The sequence below is a fragment of the Amphiprion ocellaris genome, chromosome 2 (genome assembly GCF_022539595.1).
Source record: "Amphiprion ocellaris isolate individual 3 ecotype Okinawa chromosome 2, ASM2253959v1, whole genome shotgun sequence".
Lineage (NCBI taxonomy): Eukaryota > Metazoa > Chordata > Actinopteri > Pomacentridae > Amphiprion > Amphiprion ocellaris.
In genome coordinates this window covers 31,577,245-31,602,457 of record NC_072767.1, presented here as the reverse complement: position 1 = coordinate 31,602,457, position 25,213 = coordinate 31,577,245, and the positions used below count along the sequence as shown (strand labels likewise).

Sequence of the window (25,213 nt, the reverse complement as noted above, 5' to 3'; positions counted from 1 at the left end):
TGAGGGTGTGCAAACCTATATATATATATATATATATATATATATAAAAATATAAAAATCATTATATTTATAGCAAGCATGCCTCTAACTGGCACCATACTCTACATTTTAGATCTCCTATTGGTGCCAATCACAGGGAAATAAAATTTGCCTCTGTGGGTGAACAATACAGGGTTTGTAGTTGGTGGAATATCAGAATAGAAAAAACCATGAACATTTTTTTAACCAAATTTGCACCATCATATAATTGGTCTGTGCAAGTTTGTAAAATTGAAGACCAGATGTACGCATCAATGAGCCTGCAAAATTTCAGTACTCTAGCCATGTTCTTTATCAAGTCATGGCACTTCAAAGATTGCTCCACAGATTGGTACAAAGAAAACAGCACAAAAATCAGCATGCCATCACCCTCTTTAACTCGACCTATTTTTTTTTTTTTATTTGGTAAATTGAGGTGGAAGGTTGTACCTTAAATTAAATGCATCTCAGGACATTTCATTCTGTTTTGTATTTGAGTTTGTGCTATTCTAAATTTTGACACCAATATTTTCATTTTTACAGCAAACATATATCAGCTCTAAATATTAGTAATAAATCTCTATGATTTTTAGTAATCAATACTAATAATCAGACTGCCCCTGAAAAAGATAAAAATAAAACATCAGTCAGCCGCTTATATGAATCAAAGGTACATTTCTGGGTCAAATAAATATTTTGCGATGAAAAATTATCAAAATTATCTACACTAATAACTTCCATGCTCGGTAAAGTCCTGAGAGGTAACAATTACATTTAGTGAAAGTTTTGAGTTTAGTGCCTTTTAACACATCTGAGTAATAATGTCAGATGTCTTCATCTTGTTTCTCCAACTGTTAGTAGGTACAAAAAAAAAAAAATTCTGAATTTGCAAAACCACCAACATATTCAAATTTGCCTAAAAACAACTCAGATCCTTTGATGTTGCCATTTACAGTTAGCATGATGTATGACGCACACAACACATGGAAAGATTTTACATTAATTGCAATGGTGTACAGATAATAAACTAAAAACACTCTTTCCTTCTCAGTCTGATGCTTAATTGCCTTTTAATGTGTATTGAAGTTAAAATCTTTTCTTTCCGCATCTAAGGGTTCATATTTCACAAATAATATAATGTGAATTTGATTGGCTTCATTTTCCACTGCAGCCCTGGTGTGATTTTCTTCTTCGAATGAAGCACAGTAAGGTAAGAGTATTAAAAAATGAGCTTTCTGTGAATGGAACACAATTATTATTGCATGCAGGCAACCGCTTTGTTCTCAAAGATAAAGTATGCAAGGCTTTTATATTCCACACACACCCACACATACTGTATACAATATGCTCCTGAGGATCCTTCTACAATAATCCCAGCTGGCAAATATTTAACACACTTATGTTTCACATTACAGCTGTGTGATTGAATTTATTTCTGCTGCTGCCAAAACATTTTTTTCATGGGTCAATTACGCAAATATTTAACACTAGCTGACATGTGGCTTCATGCAAGCAGCCAGGCATCAATCTGAATTACACAACTCAGTGTAAGTCAGAGGTGCTACATGTAACAGTGACAGTTAGCAGCAGACTGCTGGTTATCATTCACAGCTAACTTTATTGCTGCTAATGATCCTAATAACCCACCTCCAGAGTTGACACATTACCAACGGCGGTAACTCAAATTAATTTGTTATTGCACACAATTGTCTTTTTAAATTAAGAAATACATGTGCTGACATGAAATTGAGAGGAAGTAGAATAATAATGTAACACTTATTGTTTGCTTTGTTTAATCCTGCTATAATTGTCAAACCATTATTTATGATTAATTCGACTTTATTAAAGTCAAAAAGAATGTGTTTATAGTTTGCACATCAACTGCTTTCAGTTTTCTAGACAGCACTGCATACTTGGGCTGTCCAGGAGGACTGGTTGTTTGGTTCTTTGATTTGCTCACATCTGACTAAATTCTCATTGATTCAACAATTGCCAGTGTTTCTTTTATTATGGGGATAAGCACTGCATCAAAAACCTTCCAGGATCAATTCATATTTTTTGGCAGAAGGGGGAACAGGCTACCTGTGAACTCCCTCACATTTTAAAAACTTTCAGCTGGCTCAACGTAACAGAGACAGCTTAGTTTAATGTTCTTAACATTTACTAAACATTTACTCTGGGTCGGCTCTAAAGCAACAGACACCATGTCAAAGAATGAATCAGTAAAGCTGCATTTTGTCAAAACAGATGAGCAAAAAGGCGAGTGCAAACTTTGCTAATGACATATCACAGCTCAATAATCAACACTGCATATCATAACACACTATATGAATATGGGAAGATATAAGCTGAATGTGATTTAATACGCCGCAAATACTAACTTTTTGTGTTTAGTTGTCATTATTTAGGTTGAAAAGTAAAGCTGGCAGAGTAAAGTCAGTGCACTGTAGCCCATTTAGTTGATCTAAAGATAATATGCATTTTTTCCGGCTACAATCAATTGAAGAGTAGATAAGATTTCAATAGAGCAACAGCTCTACTGCATACTCAAAACTATTGGTACATATTATGGAAGTGGTACACAGTCTAAATTAATAAATCAGTGGTGATGAAAGAACATCAGGCTAAAGAGTCAGACGTTTTTTAGAGTAGTTGCTAAAAAACAGACGTAAAAAAATAAGTTTGAATGTTACATTCATCAGGTGTTCAGAGAACATCACTGCATAATGAAGCTGGGAAAAAAGAAATTTAACTGTTTGTCTGAAAAACAGATTGAAAGATGACTAATTTGTTTGACAACTCATCGATTAATCTTTGCAGTTTCATATAACACTGTGAAAACTAGAGTTTGGAAAAAAGTCAAGAATTTTTGCATGTTGCTGTATTTAAAGCAAGTAATCAAAATATTTCTTCCACTGCTGCCGAGAACAAAATGATACAAGAAAATCTGATCCACTGCTTATAATATGTGACTGCAACACCCTTAGAGCTCGGTACATTTAGTGAGCATGCCCTCACCTCCCTGCTGGGTTTTAATCTGTAGAATATCAGAAGGAGGTCCGTCTCCCACAGAGGTGAAGCCCAGCACCCTCAGGCTGTAGGTGATGTCTGTGGTCAGGCCTGAGATGGTGGTGAACTGGCTGTCGTCTGTGTTGTGTTTCTGCCAGGCGCTGAGCGGGGCATCAGGGTCGGAGCTGTAGTAGACCCGATATCCCCGGATTTGGCCATTGGGCTCCTCTGGAGTTTCCCACTGGACCAGCATGGTGCTGGAGCTCAGCATACGTGCCTGGACATGAAGAGGTGGCGATGAAGGTGCCTGTTCGCTTGTCCGTGTGTCCACAATACCGCTGGGAGGCCCACGGCCTACATTGTTAACGGCCATGACACGAAACTCGTATTCAGAGAAAGGGCTGAGGCCACCGATGCTGTATCTGGTTGTGGCAACGCCGTCTACCTCCTGGAAACCGTTGTCAGACAGCTTGGCACGGTACTGAATCACATAGTAGGACACAGGTTCTGGGTTGCCAGAGTCCCAGGTGAGGGTGACACTGGTGGCCGTGGTTTCTGTCACAATGAGGGAGGTGGGCGGCTTTGGAAGAGCTGTTAGGGAGTGGAGACAGACACAAGAGTCAGAACAACATGCTGCTACTATTCCACCTCTCTGGCAAGAAAGTCCAGCAGGAAGAACGCCCACTGAAACTCTGAGTACATGGAGCTGTGCAGCACTGCCAGTCTATTGGATAATTATCTTTCCTGATCTGCACTGGGCCAGCAGGCTCGGCACATATTATGCTGCCAAGCAGATGGTTGCATGTTCTCCTATATAATACATCTATAATGTACCCAACCGGAGTTGGAGATCATCAGAACTGCATGTATTTATGGCAGCTACATTGCAGAGCCTTCCGTGTTGAATTTTTAACAGATGTAAGAAAGCTACTCATTTCATATGGAGATCAACAGGTGTCATAGAGCAAAAACACATATCACATTTATGCACACAAATTAATAAATTGTGGACACAGTTCACTTCATTTCTATTTGTGTGCAACAGCCATTTTGTTAAATAACTGCTGACACACACGTACAGGCAAACAAACAAACTCTGGATATGAGCATTTCCATCTGGGTGCAATTTAGATTAAACTGTGCATGATCTGACAACTGCTTATTTTTCAGTGCAGACAGCTGCACATTTCAGCGAACTGAAACACTGTCAACTGCATTAAAACGACAGCATTAAGAAGAGTTCTTGAGGGACAAGTGGAAAGCACACGATAACCTAATGATATTAATATCAAGGAATTAAATCTGCAGGTAACTGAACAGCAGATCAAGACTGCTCTACAGGGTTCTCTCTACATATATTACACATGGCAGTCTGTTCTTAACAATATTTAAGAACACTAATTATCCATATGATCTAATGTACTGAGCCATGTGTTTATCTTTAACAGTTTTATCAGTTTGTCTTTATCTCCATGATGACTGCCATACTTGCATAAAACTTCTACATCAGTGTGGGCAATCCCATCAAAACATCATATGGACTTGGGGAGACAACAAAATTTATGTCACACAGACCCTTGTGTACCTGCAGATGTGACAAGTAAAATAACGTCCTATTTCTTTATATTCACAAAACTCCTTCTGTTTTTTAAACCTTTGTGAAGGATTACATAGAGATTCCTTTATATGTCGGGAAGCTAGAAAAACAAATGAACTAACCAGCTATTCTGTTGGTTGACAATTTGACAGTCCAACTGTGCAAATTGTTAACTTGAAAAGAAAATATTATAGCCAGTTTAACATGCTTTAATATTTCACAAAACTGGCTCCACACCTGGCAGAATTACCTCCTCAACTGTTTCTCACCAGGCATCGCTGTATTGGTCCTGTTTTTGTGGCAGTAAGTGGACACTACATAAAAGATGGTAAACAAGATAAAAATTTTGTCCCGTTTGTGTCTCAATCAGTCGGGATTCTGCTTTGCTCAGATGGACTAAAAGTGCTAGTTTAAATGTATTCAATGATGCCATCTGTATGATTCCACTGTAAAGCAGATCATATGAAAAATGAAGATTGCCAACGATATACGATCATCACATCGCCCACCCCTACTCCTACATATAATCATTTATGTTGCTTAGCGCTAATGTTGTTTTCTTGAACTGAAACCATTTTTCAAAACTTGGGAAATCTTGTTAGACAGTGCTGAAATTTTCTGTGTTGACATTTCACTTGTCACAGCAACCCTGTTCTATCAGTTTGTGTGCATTCATTAACAATTCTAGAAAGCACAGTTTAATAGTCAGAGCATATAAATGTGTTTTTTAGTTTTCTATGACACCTGCCAGGTTCTATGATTTCACCAAATTTCTGTCACAGCAGAAAGGATGTATATTTAAGAGAATTTTAAAAAATGGTTTGGTAAGACAGAGATTTTATTCATTCTGTCTGTTTGCACACTGTACACTCCACTATTTACTGATGTTCCAGAGTGAAAAGAGCCTTTTAAACAATGGTACAGGAGGGAAGAGGTAGGAAATAAAGATAACCGTCTTCCATGGTTGAAACCAATTTCAGAAAGACATTCATCATCGTAATTATGCTGTGGCCTTGATGTGGAGTAGAACACAGTCAATTCAAGATCTGTGAGTAATATAGCGGAGGCAGCCTGAATCAAATGAAATGCTGTCTTGAATGTCATGTGTGTTATGTGAGTGTGTGTGAGAGAGAGAGAATTAAAAACAGCGCAGACAATAAAAACATCGTGGTGGTCAGGGTTTTGTGCTGCTGCAGTGAAAATGGATGTGCTGAAGTCTGAAGCGGAGCAGTGGGCTTTGCAGAAACGCTCACAGGCTGCCATTTGGGATGAACCACTGCAACCAGGCGCTTTTAGCTCTGCTGCTCCAGTCTTGACATCTGCTTCATTATCATGCAGTGCATTCAACTATTCTTCTTCTTCTGTACAAACATGCGAACCCCAGCAGGCTGTGAATGAATGAGACTGCTGCTTCTGACAATTCTCCCTTCGATCTGTTACTGTAAAGCTAAACATTAGATGCTATTATACAACAAAACCGAATGTAAAATAAAAGAATAAAGGAATCTTATTCTCTCCTTGATTATGTTTGTTTGTGACATATCACAAATGCATTTCTAATCATTTAGTCAGTGAGATGTGTCCTCTTTCTTTTTGCAGTCAGGGCTCAAGCCGGCAAAAAGAGACGACGAGCAACGAGGGAGACACACATCCCTTAAATGAAAGGGAAAACAATTGCTATAGGACTGAAGTGGCACCTTAAACATAGCATGGATCTGTCAGAGTGTTCAGGGCTTATTGTGCAACTAATAACAGACTTTTGATGCTACAGTGGAAAATGTTACCAAGAAATGATACCTGCTGCTGCTCTGTTTATACCGTCTGTATATTACGTATATTTATGGCATACACCGACCTATTCATCAATTTAGCAATGATTTGGTGTCTGGCATCAAGAATAGCTGTGTTTGTGTCAGTCGTGTGGTTGAGGTAGGCATGTACGTTGTCTTCACCCCTTGAATTAACATCAAACAAAGCATGATATTTTCCTCAACTTAACCCAAGTAGTTTAGGTACCAAAACACAAACAAGAGTGAGAGTACATGTGAATAAGACAAATATTGTAAATCGCTTTGCAGAAGCTAACTAAGGTTAAAACACGCCGTAAAAGTATGAACCATTCACTATTTAGTTTACATTGTGAACGTTTGATTTTTAACCCGTAACATGGTATTTTCCACAGTTTAACCAAAGAGTAAATGAAAACGAAACGTAAGTCAAAGAATTATGGTCAAAGAAGTATGATACATGGTCTGTCTAGAGGAACTGTCCCTATAAAAGCTCTTTGAGAGTTGTTTTCAGGGTAGGTATTTCTGAATGGCCCTGAAAATACTGCTGGGTGAGTCTCAGCGCTGGTTAAACTAAAAGGAAGGAACAGTGATTGGCTACATTCAGAGATGACAACAAGTGCCATTTTCTTCACTCTCAATGTTCTTATTAAGCAGCCATATTGTCAAATATCTATTTCCTACGCGGGCATAAAGTGGAGTTACATTAAGTAACTACTACTACTATTGGTTGTTGTGATGCACTATGTTGAAGCTGTATGATTCACCACCGCAATGAAAATAGAAAGGCTGAAAGGGGCCAATTAGGGAGTCATTCCTGTAAACACTATCTCACACCTGCTCTGAGTTCCTTCAGGGGAAAACCACCTGCTGTTACATTATTAGGAGAAAATATCTCTTTCAAAACATAACAGAGATGCAATTTCATTGTATAGGAATGTAATTTTTCAGAGACAGTGTTGGTTGATGATGTGCGTCACCCTGAGTGCTTGTTATATTTGAATCATTGTTAAAATGTAAATCAAACTGAACATTTCCTTTGAATATTTGACAATGAGATATTGAAGTTTAAAAAAAAAAAACACTTGTGCTCTGGCTGGTTTATCTGTCCACAATATTACGATTTCACAACCTTCATAAGGTAATACAGTGGAGGCCTAATTGGGAGAGACAGGAATCAGGCCCCTTTAGCCGCAGTTTATTGTGGGATATGAATTTCACTCACTTGGGCTTCATAGCAACTAAAAAAAATAAAGTAAAATCAACTAGTAAAAAAAGCAGATATTTGTTAAAGTACAGACAGAGTAGAAAACAGGACGGCTGCTTACTGAAACATGATCAACTGTATATAAATAAAGTAGTCTACTATATATATATTGCATAGAAAAAAATAGAGAAACTCTCTAAAATGAAGGAATTATTGTAAATACTTTAGGAGACAACTTTTTTTAAACTTTACTGCCTTAACTTCATGTAACTGAAAACAGTGCTTGACTTTATTTGATGTAAATATATTCTGCTTTTTGCCGAGGCCACCGCACATGGGATTATGTCTTGTTAATGAACAGTAAACGAAGTGCAGGTTCATTCTGCAGCGTCTTATCAAGCTGTCACAACATGTTCTAATACTGATATTAATGGCTGCTCTGTCTGAGACTGCAAATGGGAACTCTTTATGCATGCTTTAGTTGACCTCACTGTCACAGTTTCACCCCGGTACTGAGGAAACCAATCCCCAGCACAGGGTCACTTCAAGTAGATGAAAAATAAAAATAAAACACATTAATTCACTAATCACTAGATACATTTTCTCATACTGACCTGTACCGTGCAGAGATTTGAGACATTAATCTTTGTGAGCTCTTTGACTAATTTGAAAAACTTTGAGAACAGCTTCCTGGTTTCCCTCCATCAACATCAGACGTCACTGTCAACAGTTCAACAGTTTCTTACACAGTAATCCATACAAAAAAACTGTTTATCAAAGCAATTCCAAAGCAATGGAATGGTGTTTCCAGAATAGTTGTGAAGTCCACATGGACTGAGTGATTGGTTGGTTGATATGCATCTGATCAAATTCTCATTGGTTGCACAATCATGAATGTTTCTTTCATAATGGGAAAAGCTCTACATCAATAGCGTTTCTGGGCTAATCCATCATTTTTGGCAGCTGGAGGAACAGACTACCTGTGCACACCCCTGCGTTTTCACAATTTTGAACTCACTCAACTTAATGGAGACGGCTTGATTTAACTAGCTGAATGTTAACTGAACATTTATTCGTGTTCGGATCCGAAATAACTGACACCATTCGAGAGCAGTCATCGATGTAGCTGCATTTTGTACAACAAATGACCGAAAAATATAAATTTTGCAAACAGCAGAAATGGTACAGCCATGGGCATCTAACAAGATTTTCTTTGCCCTAGTTTTCACACACCAGATACTAAATCATGCCCAGTAATTTCAGTGGTCAACTCCAGAGTAACTGAGCCGATATAAAAATGCCAAATGAAATAGACAAAACCTTTACATTTTGACAAGGCATACTTTTACTCTGATGATAAATTAGCTTAAGTTGTCAAGCTTACAGATCTCTGTTTTATTTTGTTCTTTGTCAACAATAACTGAAAACACATCGATATCTCATTTTCAGTGCTGACAGTGGCCAGGTGAAGTCGCTTATTTCTGCTTAATTAGTCTGCATATAAAAACCAGGTGTGTGGACGTGATACAAGCACAGAGAACAGTGTCAATGAGCAGAAAAACATACTTGTGAGGGAGCGTTTGTGTTCCACATGCAGAATTGTGGTTATGGCTGTGATAAGACCTCGTCCAACCCACCCCAAACATTCACAGCTGCACCAAACTCCTTCGCTTGTCAAGTTGACTTTTAAGACTTTTTAGAGGTGGAGACGGTGGCTGATAACTTTGCTCCTTTGATTGGTTTTATGAATAATACCACTGAACAATGTCAGCTTCTTCATTGTTATTGTCTATCCAGTATGGTGAAGTGCTCTAATCCCTCACAGCTTGATAAAGGTACTTTTTCCAAAGTAAAGCAAAAAGTTATAACTTAACACTCCAAAATGTAGTTTTGCGTCTCTTATAAAACACAGCGAGATAACAGTGACTAAACAAACATGTCATTCAATAGCTTTGACATGCTAATTTATACTAATGGGTCACAAGGAAAGAAACATTATGGGTTTTAAAAGTAACCATAGCGGCACAGTTATCATCTACTGTCCCACCTTTAAAGTCTTTAACATCACCTTGATCAGTGAGCAGGTGTTGTGCATTTACCAGAGCTTCATGTTCATGGGGCAGCATTAGTGCAGACGGAGCAGCAGTGCTCTCTGTGAGGATGCTTTCCCTCCTACAGACACAGTTCTGTAAGCTTGTATGATGTGCATAAGCCTAGCTTTTATGTAAATGGGTTACACACTAATTAGATGTCTTATCTTTCTTGTGTGAAGTTAGCGTGCTAAATGTATGTGCTGTTTTGTGAGAACATGAAAGAAAGTCTGTGACAAGGGTGACATATGCTTCTATTTGCTATTGTCACTCATGTAGCTAACTGTCAGTTTGAGTTAGAATTGATAGCTCCAGTAAAAGATCTCAAACACAATGCCAACAGTACGGCTGCAGCTATATCTGACAGTGAAATGCAGCTGAAGGCTTGCTGAGATTACTTTCTAACTGCTTCGAAAGTGAAAAACTTGCATTTGAACTTCCAATTTGATCAAATTATTTTGTTTTAAGGACTCTGATTCTGTAAAACTCTAACACACACTCTCTGAAATCTTTCATTCCATTTTTCTCCACGTGTCAGATCCCATCCACACACACCTCCACACACAGTGTTTCTGACCTTTGACAGTGATCTGGGCTGTCGTCTCGATCATGCCCAGGGAGGATATGGCCACACAGGTGTAGTTGGCAGACTGGCGGATGTTGGTGAGCTCCAGGACGTTGCGGCCAATAGGCATCTCATCCTCGCGGGTCAGCTCCACTTCACCGCTCATCCACTTGACGTATGGCATGGGGGCGCCGACCGCCACGCAGGTCAAGTTGACACTCCCGCCAGGCATCACCTCGTGATTGGTGGGAGGGATGGAAAAACGTGGAGGCACACGGCGAACTGCAGGGATGAAGAGAGAGAGCGTGAGAGGACACAGAGGAGGGAGGTGGAGGGGAAACCACTGGGCTGACTCAGTGTTTGACTGGCCTGACTTGTACTGTGCACCACTGTGTGTGAACTGGTCAGGGTGAATGGTCCTGAATGACCGATTAGCTTCAGCCTGGGGAGTTTTAGTGCTCCATCATGCTCTTTCATCAGTTTTAGGCTGATTCATGGAGTGTGAAAGTGCTGCTCCACTCTCAAGTCAGTTCAAAGCCAATTTATAGGCAGGATTTTTCTCTTGCTATTTAAATGGTCTTCATCAGAACTGCTTTCAGATGACATTTTAAGTAATCCAGCCTAAATGCTATATTGATTGATATCATCATTTTTGATTTGATGTTGAGTGTTAAGTGTTGTTCTGAGAGTAATTAATTAGTTTTATATTATAAGAGAGAGGTGTAATTTCATCGTGTTACAGGGCTATTTATGATGTCATTTTGGTTTAGAAGAAAAATATTACTACAAAATCACTGCATGATTTGGCACATGATCCTACCATTTAATAAAATTTAAACTTGTGTAATCCATCTTTAGTGGCTGTCATGTCTAGTGGTCATTTTTACCTTTGCAGTTGCATTACCATGCAAAGACAGCATGCTTTTTCTCATGGTAATGTATATCCTCGCATGCCTTCTTTACAACTTAGAACTACTAAGCGAGGGTGTGACACATAGACATGAGAATGAAGGAGCTGAAGCTGCCAAATGAGAAATCCTTCATTCCATATCGACACCCACGAAGGTGCAACATGTATTTGTCATGTCACTTGATGTAAGATTTCATCGTAGATACACCTGTTTGCGTGCTCTAGGTTCCTCCAGAAGCCAGCACTCTCCTCAAGGTGCATTTAAGCAAATGTAAAATCCTCCATCATCTGGAAGGACGAACGTGGGGAAAGAGGACGCAAAGAAGCACAAGTTTGCATCCTGAAAAGCACCCATAATGAAACTGTGACTTGAACAGACACGCTCATGATGGAAGCAAATCGGAAGTCTTTCAATAATAAATAGAAAACAGTGTGAAACAGAGACTGCCAGAAAAGCAGAAAATTATTCAACTATGTAAAGAATTTAAAGAGTCAGATTTACATACACGAAAACACAAGGCCAATTTACACAAGGCTGTTTATCAAATCTGTGCATCATTAGCACCAAATTTTGTGATGCTGAGCTTATAATGATGCAGTGTGTTAAAAGCAGTTCTGTATTAAATATGGACAGCATTGTTTTGTTTTCACAACAATGCACAATTATACAGCTTTAGGTTTCACTGTATGTTAATTATATCACCACCAGTGCGATGTGCAGTTTCATTTTTGAGGAGGTGGCAGACAGCTGTGACAGCTATGTGTGGTTGCTGTCTTTCTTTATTATTCATTATTAATTACACATCTACTGCTGTTGCTTTCTGAGTACAGCACCGTTAATGTTTTCAAGTAGAGACTCTTACAGTTGAACCAGCATCCTCATCTTTAGAATTCACAGTGTCGCCCCCCGCTCTCTACCAGGTTTCCACTGGAGGAACAAGCAAGCTGTTTGAGGGTGGCCTGAACCTTTGTATGTGTTCAGATTGGAAGAACTACCCCTGTAGAACTTCTTTCAGGGCCATTTTCAAGGAAGAAAAAGAGGACCTACTAGAGAGCAGGTACTTCTGAGCGGCCCTGAGAAACTGCTGTGCAGGTCTTAACGGTAACTGGTTAACCCTATTATCACCAAAAATGCTTGAAAAAGCAGATTATCTTTAAAAGCAACTGACAAAGAGAGGAATTGTGAACAACTGTCTAATTTTCAATTTTCTTTTGGTCCTTGAACTAATTGTGTGTGATGTATGGTCAGGAAATTGAGTCCAAATTAACCAAATCTAAGCTTAATATTTCATCTAATCTGCTCTATTCTATATGTCTAATTTAAATATTTGCTCTAGATAAACCCTATGGCAGCGGAGTCTGTTAAAAGAAAATCTAAACTTTTAACTCTGTGTTTCTCAGTGCAATGTGACAAATTCTGAGTTTTCAGGTGAACTGCAGGCTGTGTTTACACAGAGGTAAGACTTTACATTACAGTTAAAAATGAGCCCACAGTGAGTGAAAATGTGACAAGAGCAAAGAAAGAAAAAAAAAAGCTTAGAAATTGCTCAGTGTTAAGAGACTTAAACTTGGAAAACTCAATGAGTGCCATGTATTTCTGCCTCTGTCCTCATTGATTAGCAGTCCTTTCCTCTCTAACATCACCATTATCAATATCAAATTTAATACATAGGATTACATTAATAAACCTCCATTATTCTATTTTCTGTGTGCACATAGAACTGGAGCTACTTCTATGTAAATGTTTGTGCCACCTTGCACCTGTAGTGAGATCCTGCAGTAGAAAGCTGTAGTTTGACAGATGATCCACCCTCTAGTTTGTCACAGTGAACCCTTAGTGTCATGATTGAACTGTCCTTTCAAAGTAAAAATCTGCATTCAAGAACTATTTTCTACAGTCTGATACAAAAAGGATTACTTCAACCTCTCAGGGTTCCTAGATGTCAAAATGGCATTACCTGATATTATGCTGTCTTTCCTCTCCTGGATATAAACGCTACCTTGAGCTGCCATGTTCACTTAGAAACTGGGTAAATTAAGAGCACAGTGCTTGAGGCGTCACTAGATTTCTCTGGACAATGTGGAGTTTCCTGCTGGGCAGCAGAAATTAAAATGCACCCGCAGCCTACTGTGCTGCTTCCATTCTGAAAGTGTGCTGGAAAAGGATTCTCCTCTATCGTTAGCTCTCTTCCTGAGAAATCTCCCCTAAGTGGTTCCTCATTACACACAGCTGAATTAGTGCAACAGTCTTGTGTGAGCATTAACTATGCAGACAGCTCTGTTGCAGCACTGAAGTCTTCGCTCTCTTGACTTAGCCAAGCGCACAGTAACGAAAATCTGACTCGCAGTGTAATTTAAGCTGTGAGCCGGAGAACTGGTGTGAGGAGCTTACACTGCGGATCAGGGGCTTTTCTAAGGGTTTCGACTTGGTTTAACTAAAGAAGGAGAAAAGCAGGGTTACACATTCTACCACTCTACCTCTGAGAGCAGGAATATCTGATGTATTGTGAGAAGTGACGAAGTTGAAGACTGTGAAGCAGCAGTTTGTAGCGGGCACATAATGTTTGGCTGATCAATGACTGACATGCGTGGGCTGAATGTTTCTGTGGCAGAAGAGATAATGCAGTGTTTTGGGCGTTGCTCTTACAAGAACAGCACTGTTTGCTGGCATGAGAAGCTGGAGGCTCTGAAATGCAGATGGCTGGCATTAAGACAGATTCTAGTGGAGGCTGGAATACTGCAGAGCACGATGTAGAGGAGGAGGAAGATTTAGGGGCAAAGTGTGAGGGCAGCTAGGTGGTGTCTCAGGGGAAGTCTTTTTTACTGTGAATGGTCACATATTTGATGTTGGAGGGCATCTATTTTGAGGATTTTATTAAAGGTACAATAAGGTCAGATGAGATCACAACCAAGCATTTATTTTTTGGGTTGGTACCACTATTGATCAATGACTCAGTGTGATTTCATGCTTAGAATTCTGGCTTTAAAAAGATTATGCAACTTTTGTGTCTTTGTGTCTTCACTGTCATTACTTCAAATCATTATTTTCTCAGTTTAATCCTCTTTTAGAGGTGACTTTTATTGATGCTACTAAAAATAGCTCCAACAGGCCATGAAGCACAAGCAGTCACTCATCAAGGTTGTAAAATGAAAATCGGTCTAACGCAGAGTAATGAGCATTCCACACTAAAATGACTGCAGCATGTGTGGTTAAATGAGGAGGTCAGGAGCTCAAAACAGACAGTTGAGATAGTCCTTTAACTATTTCTTTTGTTTTGTTTTTGGAATAAATTTGACAAATCTCGAAGTTTCTTTCTAATCCTAGGTTTTTAAGTAAACCAGAGATTTTCCGAACAACAAATTTCTCTGCCGATAACACAAAAATTTAACTTCAGGCAAGTCGACAAGTCTCTAAGTTTTGCTTCTGTAAGTATTTACAAGCCACTAAAACCCATTATGATCTTCTTCAGTAACCAAACAGTATTTTAAATGCTGCTATAATTTGGTGCCATGTTTATGAGCATTGCACACTATCCTACAAAACAACTCACTAAATGAAATTTAATTTAGCTTTAAGACACCCACAAGCTTGTACTGAATGTGGTCACACATTTCTCTGGTTGAGTGGATATATTCTGACACAGCCTACATACAACCATATTTTTATTTTCTACATCAAAATACTGCCAACGCATGTTGGTTTTAACAGATGTCATCTGTCCCACTTTCACCTAAATGGTTTCCAAAATCCGGACCTCAGTGTAGTAAGATGAACAGTTAATCAGCATTGCAGAGTAATAAAAAATGTATAATTAGTTTAAACAATTGGGATTACTGGTGCTGACTACCCAAGGTAGCTATGTCTATTTATTTAGTTAACTAATCCCAAGCTACTGCCTCACCCAATTTGTTTGTCTGACTGCTCGTGTTTGTTGCCCTGTTTGACCTGCGGTCCCAGATCTAAACAATTACTTTGGTGAGTATGCTGACATGCAGATATTTAGCAGGTAGAGTTTAACTGTCGTCATCTTAGTTTTGTGTGTAAGCATTAGGGGTTGAACAATTATTGGATCTGATATTCAGCAATTCCTAAATTACCACTAATGTTATTTCTTTTTTAGACTCTCACTAAAATGTACTAAATAAAAAAAACAAAAACATACTACTTCTAAGTCTTGACACCAGCATTTAAATTTTTGATGTACATCTATATTGGCTCTAAATATCGCTTATCTGCCTTCTTGATTATCAATATTCTGTATCGGCCCTGAAATAAATTTATTGGTCAGCTCCGAATTAACAGGTCAACATTCGCTTAAGCCTTATGGCGGAGCTACATAAAAGTTAATTGTTTAATAGCTGAAATTAGTTCATTTGTAGAATTAGAATATTGTTTGTACACTTACATATTCTGCAGTTGGAGTCATATTTACTTGTAAAATTATTATCATGTCATATCATGTTAAAGTAATATATTATTGTCACATATATTGTATTTATTATGTCATAAATGTCATAAGATGGTGATTTTTTTGTTTGGTTATCTAACACATTTTGTAATATATTCAGACTTTGTTCGTGTTAGTGTTTGAACTACTGGGTTGATGTTGTGTTACCCTAAAATCTCTGGGGGAAACTAAAGGTCACATGTCAAGCTATTACTGCATGGTATAATGTGGAACAATCTAATAACAGTGATACATTTTCAGTAAGTGCACAGCAAAAGTCAAGACTTGACCTTTGATTCCCAAGTGCTCCTCCAACACACACAGCTGGCCTGTTGCTCATGTGGCCATGTGGGAAGTGTTTCACAGCCAACTTTGCTAATAAAGAAGAATAAGCTTTTAATTTGGATGATAGTTGATGATGTTCCACAGATGCGTTTAAGTCTGAAACTCTCAAATCTGGATGCCAACAAAGTGGTGTGACAGCGCTGTGTGTGTGTGTTGGTAAAAGTCAAACACTAGAGCCAGCAGTACATCAGAAACCTCACTAATAGACATCAATAACACTGAAATTACCTGTATATACTCTTACCATGACATAGTGGGGGTGAGTGGTGCATTACAATAGGATATATTAACTCCAGCTGGCCAGCAGTTAGACTGAATCTGAGTTTTAGATAATTGTGAATCTTAAGCAAACATTTCAGTTTTACATGGCATGAATGCAATATGAATCAAAATGTGAAAACAACATAGTAGCAAACCATAACACAGAGCAGTGCAAATACCTTCCCTAATATTCCTAAACCTATGATCTATTATCTAAAAGGCCATGGAAATTGTTATTTCTGTTTTGTAATTGCCCATTTAGATTCCTATTTTTATTTATTATTTGTATTTCTTTCCTATTCCTTTAGCGCTCCGGCAGTGTACGTGCTGCAGCACATAATGCAGAGATATCCAGGTTTTTAGATGGCGAGTGAAGGATGCATCTGTGCAGTATGTTCAGCGTATCCTAAATATAGTGGAAATATGTTTGATTCTTTAGTGGGGAAGTCTTAATCAGTGTAAATCCAACCATTGGTGAAAGTGTTTTAATGCTACCGTCTAATGCCATTGTGTGCAGCCTGTCAGCATTGGTAATAGATTTATTTCAGGCTTCTAATTGGCAAACATGGCTTTAGACTTAAGGTTCTGTTGAAGCCTGTTGGTTTGGGTCTTCACAGCTGATCATGGTGTTTTTTTTCCATGTCAACAAAAGAGTTCTTTTAAGATCAATGAACTAAAAAAACTCCTTTAAAAAATACCTATGTACATGTGAGTGGCAGCAGACTAAGAAAGACAGCCGTATTCGTTAGCATGTTGTTCAGCTCCACCTGGAGGCTCCTGAAGCATATCTGGGTCAGATGGAATATGTGTTTTCTTCACCCTCAGGCCTCCTTCCAGTTGGATGTATCTGGAATATTTCCACAGGGAGAAGTCCTGAAAACCTGATCATCTATTGCAGCTGACTGCTGTCAGTGAGAAGGAGCAGCAATAATTCAGTAATTCTGAACTCCTTTTCAGTCCATTTTCACAGCTCGTAACCACATTCTCATTGTTCCAACCACTGTCCAAAGCTCATGATCAGAGGTGAACGCCGGAAGGTAGATCAAACTATAAATTGAGAGCTTTCAAGCCTTCAGGTTCAACTCATTCTTCATGGGGGCAGTCTGGTACAATGCCAGTGTAAGAGTTTATTAGAGATGCAATGATTATTTCATTAATTATAAACCATTAAATTAATTGGTGATTATTTTTATGATTGATTAATAATTCAAAGTAATTTATCAAGAAAAAAAATGTCTGTAGCCTCTAAAATGCAGTTATTTTCGGTTTTTTTACTCCTCTGTGCCAGTAAAGCGAACATCTTTTTGTTGTAGACAAAACAAGAAATTTTAGGATGTCATTGTGGGCTTTGGTTACTACTTATCTATTTTTTTTATTATTATTATTTGAATTCCTAAAGACAAAAGAAATATTTGATTGATTGAGAAAACAATCAACAATGACAGCAAGTTTTAGCGCAGCGATGAGGGTTATACTGCACCCATGTATTTGTCAATTATGCATCCATCTCAGTCTCACCTACTAATGTTGAAACTCCTTCACACAAATGACTCACTACCACCTCCAATTCACAGAGGAATACGTAAACATGATGCTCCATACATATTCATTTTTTCATACATATTCATTTTCTGACGTATATCAGGGTCTAATAGTTCAAGGTAGCTCATACATCCCTCTCCCGAGCTTTTCCTTTGGGATTCCAAGGTATTGACGGTTATACTGATTAGTCACTGCAGTGCATGGGTTTGGTGGGATTATGCAACAGCTAATAAAAACAAATGAATACTTAGTGTGAACAGCTGCAGATGTTTTTGGTTTGTCAACATACTTGGCAGGTAGTTTGTTTATCTTGGCAAACTTGCCATAGTCCTTCAGTGTTTTCTGTCGCTTCAAAAAACAACTTTTACACTGACTTTAAATGTTTTTTTTCACTTTTCGATAAAGTAAATGCACTTCACGGGAGATGGTAACACCTTTTCTAAATACGTTTTGATGTACCAAACATTCAGCTCACATGACTCATCAGCTGTTTCCACATCTGGAGACTCCAGACTGCATGAAATGTGGTCAATACCAGCTGACATGAGTGACTCATTACAACTCTCCCAATTGAAAAGAATTTTTTAAGATCAATCTCTATTAAAACTTTATTTGTAGATCTGCAGTTTTTTTTAGGGGCTGGCAAACAATTGGCTCAGTCATGCATAGCAATGTCTATACAGACACCTTCTGACAACACTACACAGTCTAGTTTATTCAATTCAAAACAGATCATGAAAAAAGTCTAATTCAGATTGTCTAAAAAAAATGCAGCACTTCAAACATTTTTTTCACACTCACTCAACAGAAGTTTGGACTCATCATCATGCTGCAGAATGAATTTGAGACACACCTCCCTAACGGACAGATAAAATCTCAATATCTAAAGAGCCTAATACGCTTGCACAGCACTGTGTTTATTTATCAAATGTAGATAATTGACTCATTTGCACATGCCAGGTGAATCTGACACCTTTAGTTTGATTCAGTCAGGTAACACTGAAATGTTTACGTTAGATAATTAGTACAACATTATGAGTGTGGTGGCCGGCACTGTGGGAATCATTATGTTCTTGTATTAGTCAATTAGAAGGTTACGCATGGACATGGAAGATGGTGAGAGTACAAAAACAACTCAGAGGTTAGAAATGATGCTATTATTGCAACATTTAGTCTGGACAACGGCCTGATGGGTGGATGGAAGTACTGCTACCAGGGGTGAGACTGACTTTGTCACTTCGTGGCCATGATGACATTGAGAAGTAAGAGATACACATTAAGAGCAGCAAATTGTTAGAATGCATACAAACTCATATTTTTTATCGGCATGCCAGAGAAAAGAGACGAGAGAAGGAAGGGGAGGGAAGGAGTAATGAGTGAAAAAATTTCATGAAGCCGAGTCCTAAAACAGAAAAAAAGCTAGAGTTGGAGGATGGGTGAGGAAGCAAACATCTGTATGCACTGCAAGGGAGGTCATGCAGCAGCACATGTAAAGAGGCAGCAGCATGCTCACTGGACAATACATGGACTAGGACTAAGCAAACTGAATCATTTTTAATTTAGAACGCTTTGAATAGGATCTCAAGTTGAAGAAGAGCTTTTGTCATCAACTGCATTAATGATATCATAGCTTTACATGTAATCTTCATTGCAGCATTTTAGTTGATTCCACAGCAATGAATCAGACGTATGTATCTTTGAGAGAGCTGTTCATCTTCTGAAATAAAGTTTGGACCACCCAGGACCAAATCTCACATTAACTCTTTCAAATAATCTCTGAGACACAATAAACATTCAGACATTGTGGAAGCATTTAAAGCCAGTGGGAGGAGAGGAATAGAGTAAGATGATGTAACTTCACAAGAGACACCACTAGGTACCTCAAAGAGGATCCAACTCCCTGCTAAACTTCATCATAATCAAAAAAAGTAAATCAATAAATATCCACCTTCAATGTGTTTTTCAATTTCATTTCATGAAAACTAATCAATATGATGTGGTCAAGAATAAATGAATTTAAAATATTTCAGAGCTTAGTAAAGATGAAGAAATTGCAGTGCAGCAAAGCAGGAGGTGCTCTTTGCTTAACAATAGAACACATAAAACAGAAGAGAGAATAAATCTGTGCTGAAGTGTAAGAGGAGTTTAACCTGTGATTCTGGAAAACTTGTCTTATTACATAAATCAATATCAGGCTCAGCTAAGCTACGTCACTTTAAGTTGACATAAATTTAGTTAAACAGCGTGATGTTTGGTAAATTTAGATAATTTGTATGTACAGTCGCTTCAGGGAACATTCAAATCACTCCACATCTAGAACATTTTATAGTGTTTTAAATGTATTTTTTTAATAGATAAATTGGTTATTTTTCACCGATCGACAGGCAATAACGCTTCATACTCACGGAGTGAAAATTTCTAAAAATCAAAAGCTGAAATCTCTTATTTACAAAAAGAATTCAGACCCTCAGCCGCATGTGGCTCCAAGCACATTTTTAATTTATAGTCCTTGAAATTTAAGGCAAACTGAATGGACTAGAAAGAGTTTTGGAATACATAACCAGTGAGGTTTTTATGGTGAAGCATGGCGGACTATTTCTCAGCAGCAGGTGCTGAAAGACCGGTCAGAATCGAGGAAGGACCAGTGAAGCTAAATCAACAGAGGTCCTTGAAGAAAACATTGCAGAGATCTGAGACTGGGAATATGATTCACCTTCATGCACCACAATGCAAACATTTCTTTGAACTTGTTTTAATTTTGTCATAATGGGTTATTAGGTATAAACTGATGGATGATAAATGGCAAAATGCATCAAATCAGGATTAAATCTACAAAACAAGAAAGTGTGCTACAAGTGAAGGGATCTGGGTACTTTTGAAGCAACTGTCTTCTGTTGCACAGTGTGTGATGCTTTATATGCCAAAGATCAGACACTGCTGTATCTAACACTCTAGACAGCACTGAATATCTTGGAGAGCTAAAGTTTCTATGAACAGTCAGCTGCCTTCTGTTGCTTTCAGTTGGAAACGACTTCATATGTGACCATAACGCATTTTTTTGTTCTGAGTGTGTCAGACATCACAAATCTGCATCTTTTCTTAAAATCCTCATTTAATAAATTGTCCTTTATTCAGATTTGTCCTTTCAGATGAGATTTCAGAAAGCTATATTTTGGATTGAAAAATATGCTTTTTGAAAATCACATTAAAGCTATTTATTCTTCTTCACAGTCTCATTTTACCTTCATTACATCTTTAGTTTTCAATTTGTCATTATTACAAAACTAAAATTACTTTCTTGGGTGTTACTATTAAACTTAGCTTTCAGTGGTTCACAAGCACATCTTCTGTCAAATTACCTAAATATTTTTGCTGAAATCATAAATTGCACCCTCCTAGTATCCATATACATATGTTCTATTAGATCAGATATAAAAAACAAGCTGCACCACAAGTCTTCAAATCCACATATCAAACCAAAGACTTGAACTAGAGCTGCAATTCTCTCTTCGAGTACTTTCCTCCCCCTCAATTTCTGAGCTCCTCCACATTCTGCTATTAATGACCCAGCAGTAAGAGTTGTGGAAAGTCTGTAAACATTTTTGAAGCTATTTTGTTCTCTTGGAGAGTCTAGTTTTCTAGCAGACACAGATAAGAGGAAAGAATGGTAAAAGCAGTGTGAGCTCAGTGTAATGGTGGTCAGACAGCAGATGAGAGCTGAGACGAGCCATGCCTTTGAATTATCCAAGACAATGAATATATGATCAGCATGCTAAAGAGGACGTCATGAGGCTGAAGCAAAATTTTGTGAAGTGAGCACAAATCCTGAAATCAGACGAACACAAATTTTGTAAAGGTCATTTTCCCGGTTCACCAAGAAATGTGTGAGGTGTGTGACAACACCACATACTGGACGTATTATTATCATTTCACTGTGACAAAGATATAAGATTTTGTTGGGACAAGTGACAAAGTTTGAATGAAAATGAGGCTTTGTTGATAGGATTTGCTAGAATCCCAAGATTAAATCAGGCTCATGATACTCATGAACCAGCATGAGGAACAAAACACAGATAAGTTAGCCCATTTTTTTATAATATACGCCATGATAATATGCCATGTTGGTTGTTGAGCTGAGATCCGCAAACTTCTTGTATGCACTTGACTTTTTGGCCATCTGTTTGAACAAGATGCAGCCACACTGATGACTTCTTTGACATTCAGTTCAATGCGGTTTCAGTCATCTCAAGGTAGTTTACATAGTAAGACGAAGACCTTACAGTGTTATAATACAGAGAAATTCAGCAACAATTCTTCGGCGACAGCGGGAAAAAAAAAACTTCCCTTTAACATGGTGTCAGTGGGTTTGGAGCCAACTTCAAGTAAACATTCAGCAAATGTTAAATAAGTGAAGCACTTTTCCCCTGTAAAAATACCACTGACAATTGTTTGACCAATGAGAATTTGATCAAACGAGAGCATATTATTATAGTATTATATTCCATTATGCCTATAATTCTTTTTGGAAGTTGAATTTTGGTCTCTAATGCATGCTTTTTTTATCTGTTTTTTTTTTTTTTTTTTTTTTAGAAGTGCTTCAACTCATTATATTTTTGTTGTAACTAAATGCTGCATCATGACATTAGCGTTTGGCTGCAGTCAATGATTGGCTGCATTCAACGTTACAGTTTTGGAAAACTGCAGCTACAGCAGAGTCTGACTTGGTTTCAAACCTGAGGCTTTGAAATTATGGCAGTACTTCAGATTACCACAGAACAAAAAGGTGGTTTGTAGACTGTGCAGCATTTAGATGGCAGACCACAGAAGCACAACAACCACCTGAAGAGAAAACGCACAGAAACTATCCTGGAAGATGCACTGCCAGAAAAGACCACTCTAAGAGCTGTCTCATCCTGAATAGAAGCAGAGGTACAATTTCTTTTTGTCCTTGTAGCTGTTAAATACACTCATATAAAGCTCAAAGATCAAAAGTACAATTAACTTAAATGGCCCATTAGATTTTTTTGGGGGGGAAAAATGATCATCTGAATTGAACTGACTAATTTGTCAAATAGTATTTCAGGGGAGAGAAAATTGTCTTTTGTGGCAGTTCTTGAAAATTTCACAACGATAGAATGTGTTTCTTTGTAAATACACTGCTGCAGTTGAAATTTATTTGTCCTAATAAGATTTTATTGTATATTTTGAACTTGCTGTATTCTATGGTATGAAAAGGTTTATTCCTTTTGTCGAAAATAAAGAGGAATTTAACAAGAACCCTGGACACCTGAAATTACTTCTCCCACTTTGCAGTAAAATTTCACTTCACACAGCGTCGCTTCAGTGTCACATCCTCACTGTAATCTTTTCCTGGCGGGGAAACGCTCTCGTCATTTTATTACTGACATTTAAGATGTGCTCATTTCACAAAATTTCAAAGAAGCAGACTGCACAGGGTAATAAGTGATGTTGCTCATATACTGTAGATGCAGAGGGATGGCTGGGGTGGAGGTCGATGGGAGTTGGGAAGGGGAGGGGTCAGGGTGGTTGCACTGTCGGGTTGGGGTCCTGAGAGAGAGGCCGGGACGGGCCTAAGGCGCCCAGCGAGATGCCGGCGCGGCACGGCTCCAGTCAGCCAGGCCTCGGCTTTAGGGGGGTAAAGAGTGAAAAAACCAACCTTCCCGTTGATCTGAGTGGTGAGATTTGGGTTGTATTTTTGGATGGCAGGGTGCAATGACGATGGAGGGATTCAAGATAAAGTGAGAAAGAAAAAAATAAACAACGAGAGGGGCAAAATAAGGAGTGGGAGGAAGAAGACAAGGAGAAACAGAGAGAGTAAAACAGGCAAATATCTGCTTATCCGTTAACGAGTGAAAAAAATCACAGTGGAGACAACAGCCTGTGCAGCAGTGCAAACACACACACGCAACATATGGCATGTAACAATGCAAACCCATCACACACACACAAAGCAAAGAGGCCATGAACGACACAGTCTCACATAAGCAGAATAAGGCACACAGAAGGACAATCAGAGCTCGTCTAACGCTGTTTCCAGTCAGCCTTCACACACACACACACACATATATAATTACATACTCCCACTCTCCCCTCCCTGTCCTTAACTCTGCTGCAGCATCTGAACCCTCCAGAGCCTGTGAATTAAGACAGCATTAAGGAGGTCGAGGCTTGCTGACAACCAGACTTCATTAAGCACACAAAGCAGACAGTGTGTTACTGCTCACATTTATTCTGCTCATTGACTGTGGGGAGAACTCAGCCGTGGCACCCTGAAATCAATGAGCACGTAAGCATGCTCCCTAACAGGATTAATCAAACACTCACCTTGGAAATTTGTACTTGTTTTGCCATGAGCTCAGTCCAAACTGAGAGCGTTTTTATGGAGGGACACGTGATAAGCTCATGCCGTGTTAAAAAGAAGCACACTTGGACACTGTCTTGTCTTGAAGCTGCGTTTGAAACACAGCACAGATATTCGGCAGTTTACTCTGACCGTATGTCTATATTTGTATCTGCTGGATCTAAACTACAATCCACAGAATTCATGACCAGCTAATCGAAAATTTAACAGCTTTATCCAGCAGGCTATTAAATTTAGAAATGTTAGTTGAGCCCTCCATGGCATAAATAGTCTGTTAAAGTGACGGTATTCTGCCAATCAGAAAAGAGTCATTTTTATATTAATCTTTCTATTGGCTTCATTCAGACATACTCACCACGGTGACAGTTTAAGTCATGGTGTGCACATGAGGTTGTAACAAAAATAAAAACAAGATTGCATTAGTTTTTGGTGAGCATCATGAAGCTGATTTTTTTGTTGTTTTTTTTGTATGGACATTTCAGTTTGTAATAGATATGAAATTGTACAGCAAAGTAAATAAGAAAGGTGGGTTGGGATTTTGGCACACAAACTGTGGCTTTTTTGCTCTATGATGTTTTTGGATCTATAATGGTGTTGAAATGTGGAGAATGCCTTCCCTAAATCACTTCACACAGCTCAGAGTATTGTTGGTTGTGTGTACCTTCCTGATAATGTGACTGGGTTCAGTTCAGACTTGTCCTGTGTTCTAAGTTTTAAGGAAAAGTAGGTCCAACCTGGTAAGATTGCCGCTGCAATTTTTAACAAAAAGTTACAAGGATGCTCATTCTGAGATGAAGCCAACACGTTAGTGGTAGTTGCATTAACAGAAAGGTGTGTGCATGTCTGAAAGGGGCTTTACATGTACGCTGAAACACTTTCTGGTCTCTATTATCTAGCTGTGAAGCGGTCGCTTCTACACTATTAAAGATGAAAGGGCAGAAACAACAGTCCTTGTTTGGAGCAAAAACGACCGCTTTGACATGGACTCGAACTTGGTTTGGGCTTTAAAGTAGATTGGAACACACTGAAATCGTGATTTGAAAGTAGGCAAT

General features: G+C 38.4%; 1 protein-coding gene across 28 annotated transcripts in view; it reads right to left on the bottom strand.

Moving 5' to 3' along the window:
• Positions 1-25,213, bottom strand: part of ptprfa (protein tyrosine phosphatase receptor type Fa) — a 397,399-nt gene that overhangs the window by 141,927 nt on the left and 230,259 nt on the right. For all 28 annotated transcript variants that reach the window (XM_055015931.1, XM_055015928.1, XM_055015939.1 and 25 more), the window contains 2 exons: positions 10,286-10,555; positions 3,037-3,618 (listed from right to left, as the gene is read on the bottom strand). In XM_055015931.1, the coding sequence (XP_054871906.1) occupies positions 3,037-3,618; positions 10,286-10,555 (852 nt within the window). The remainder of the gene's footprint in view (positions 1-3,036; positions 3,619-10,285; positions 10,556-25,213) is intronic.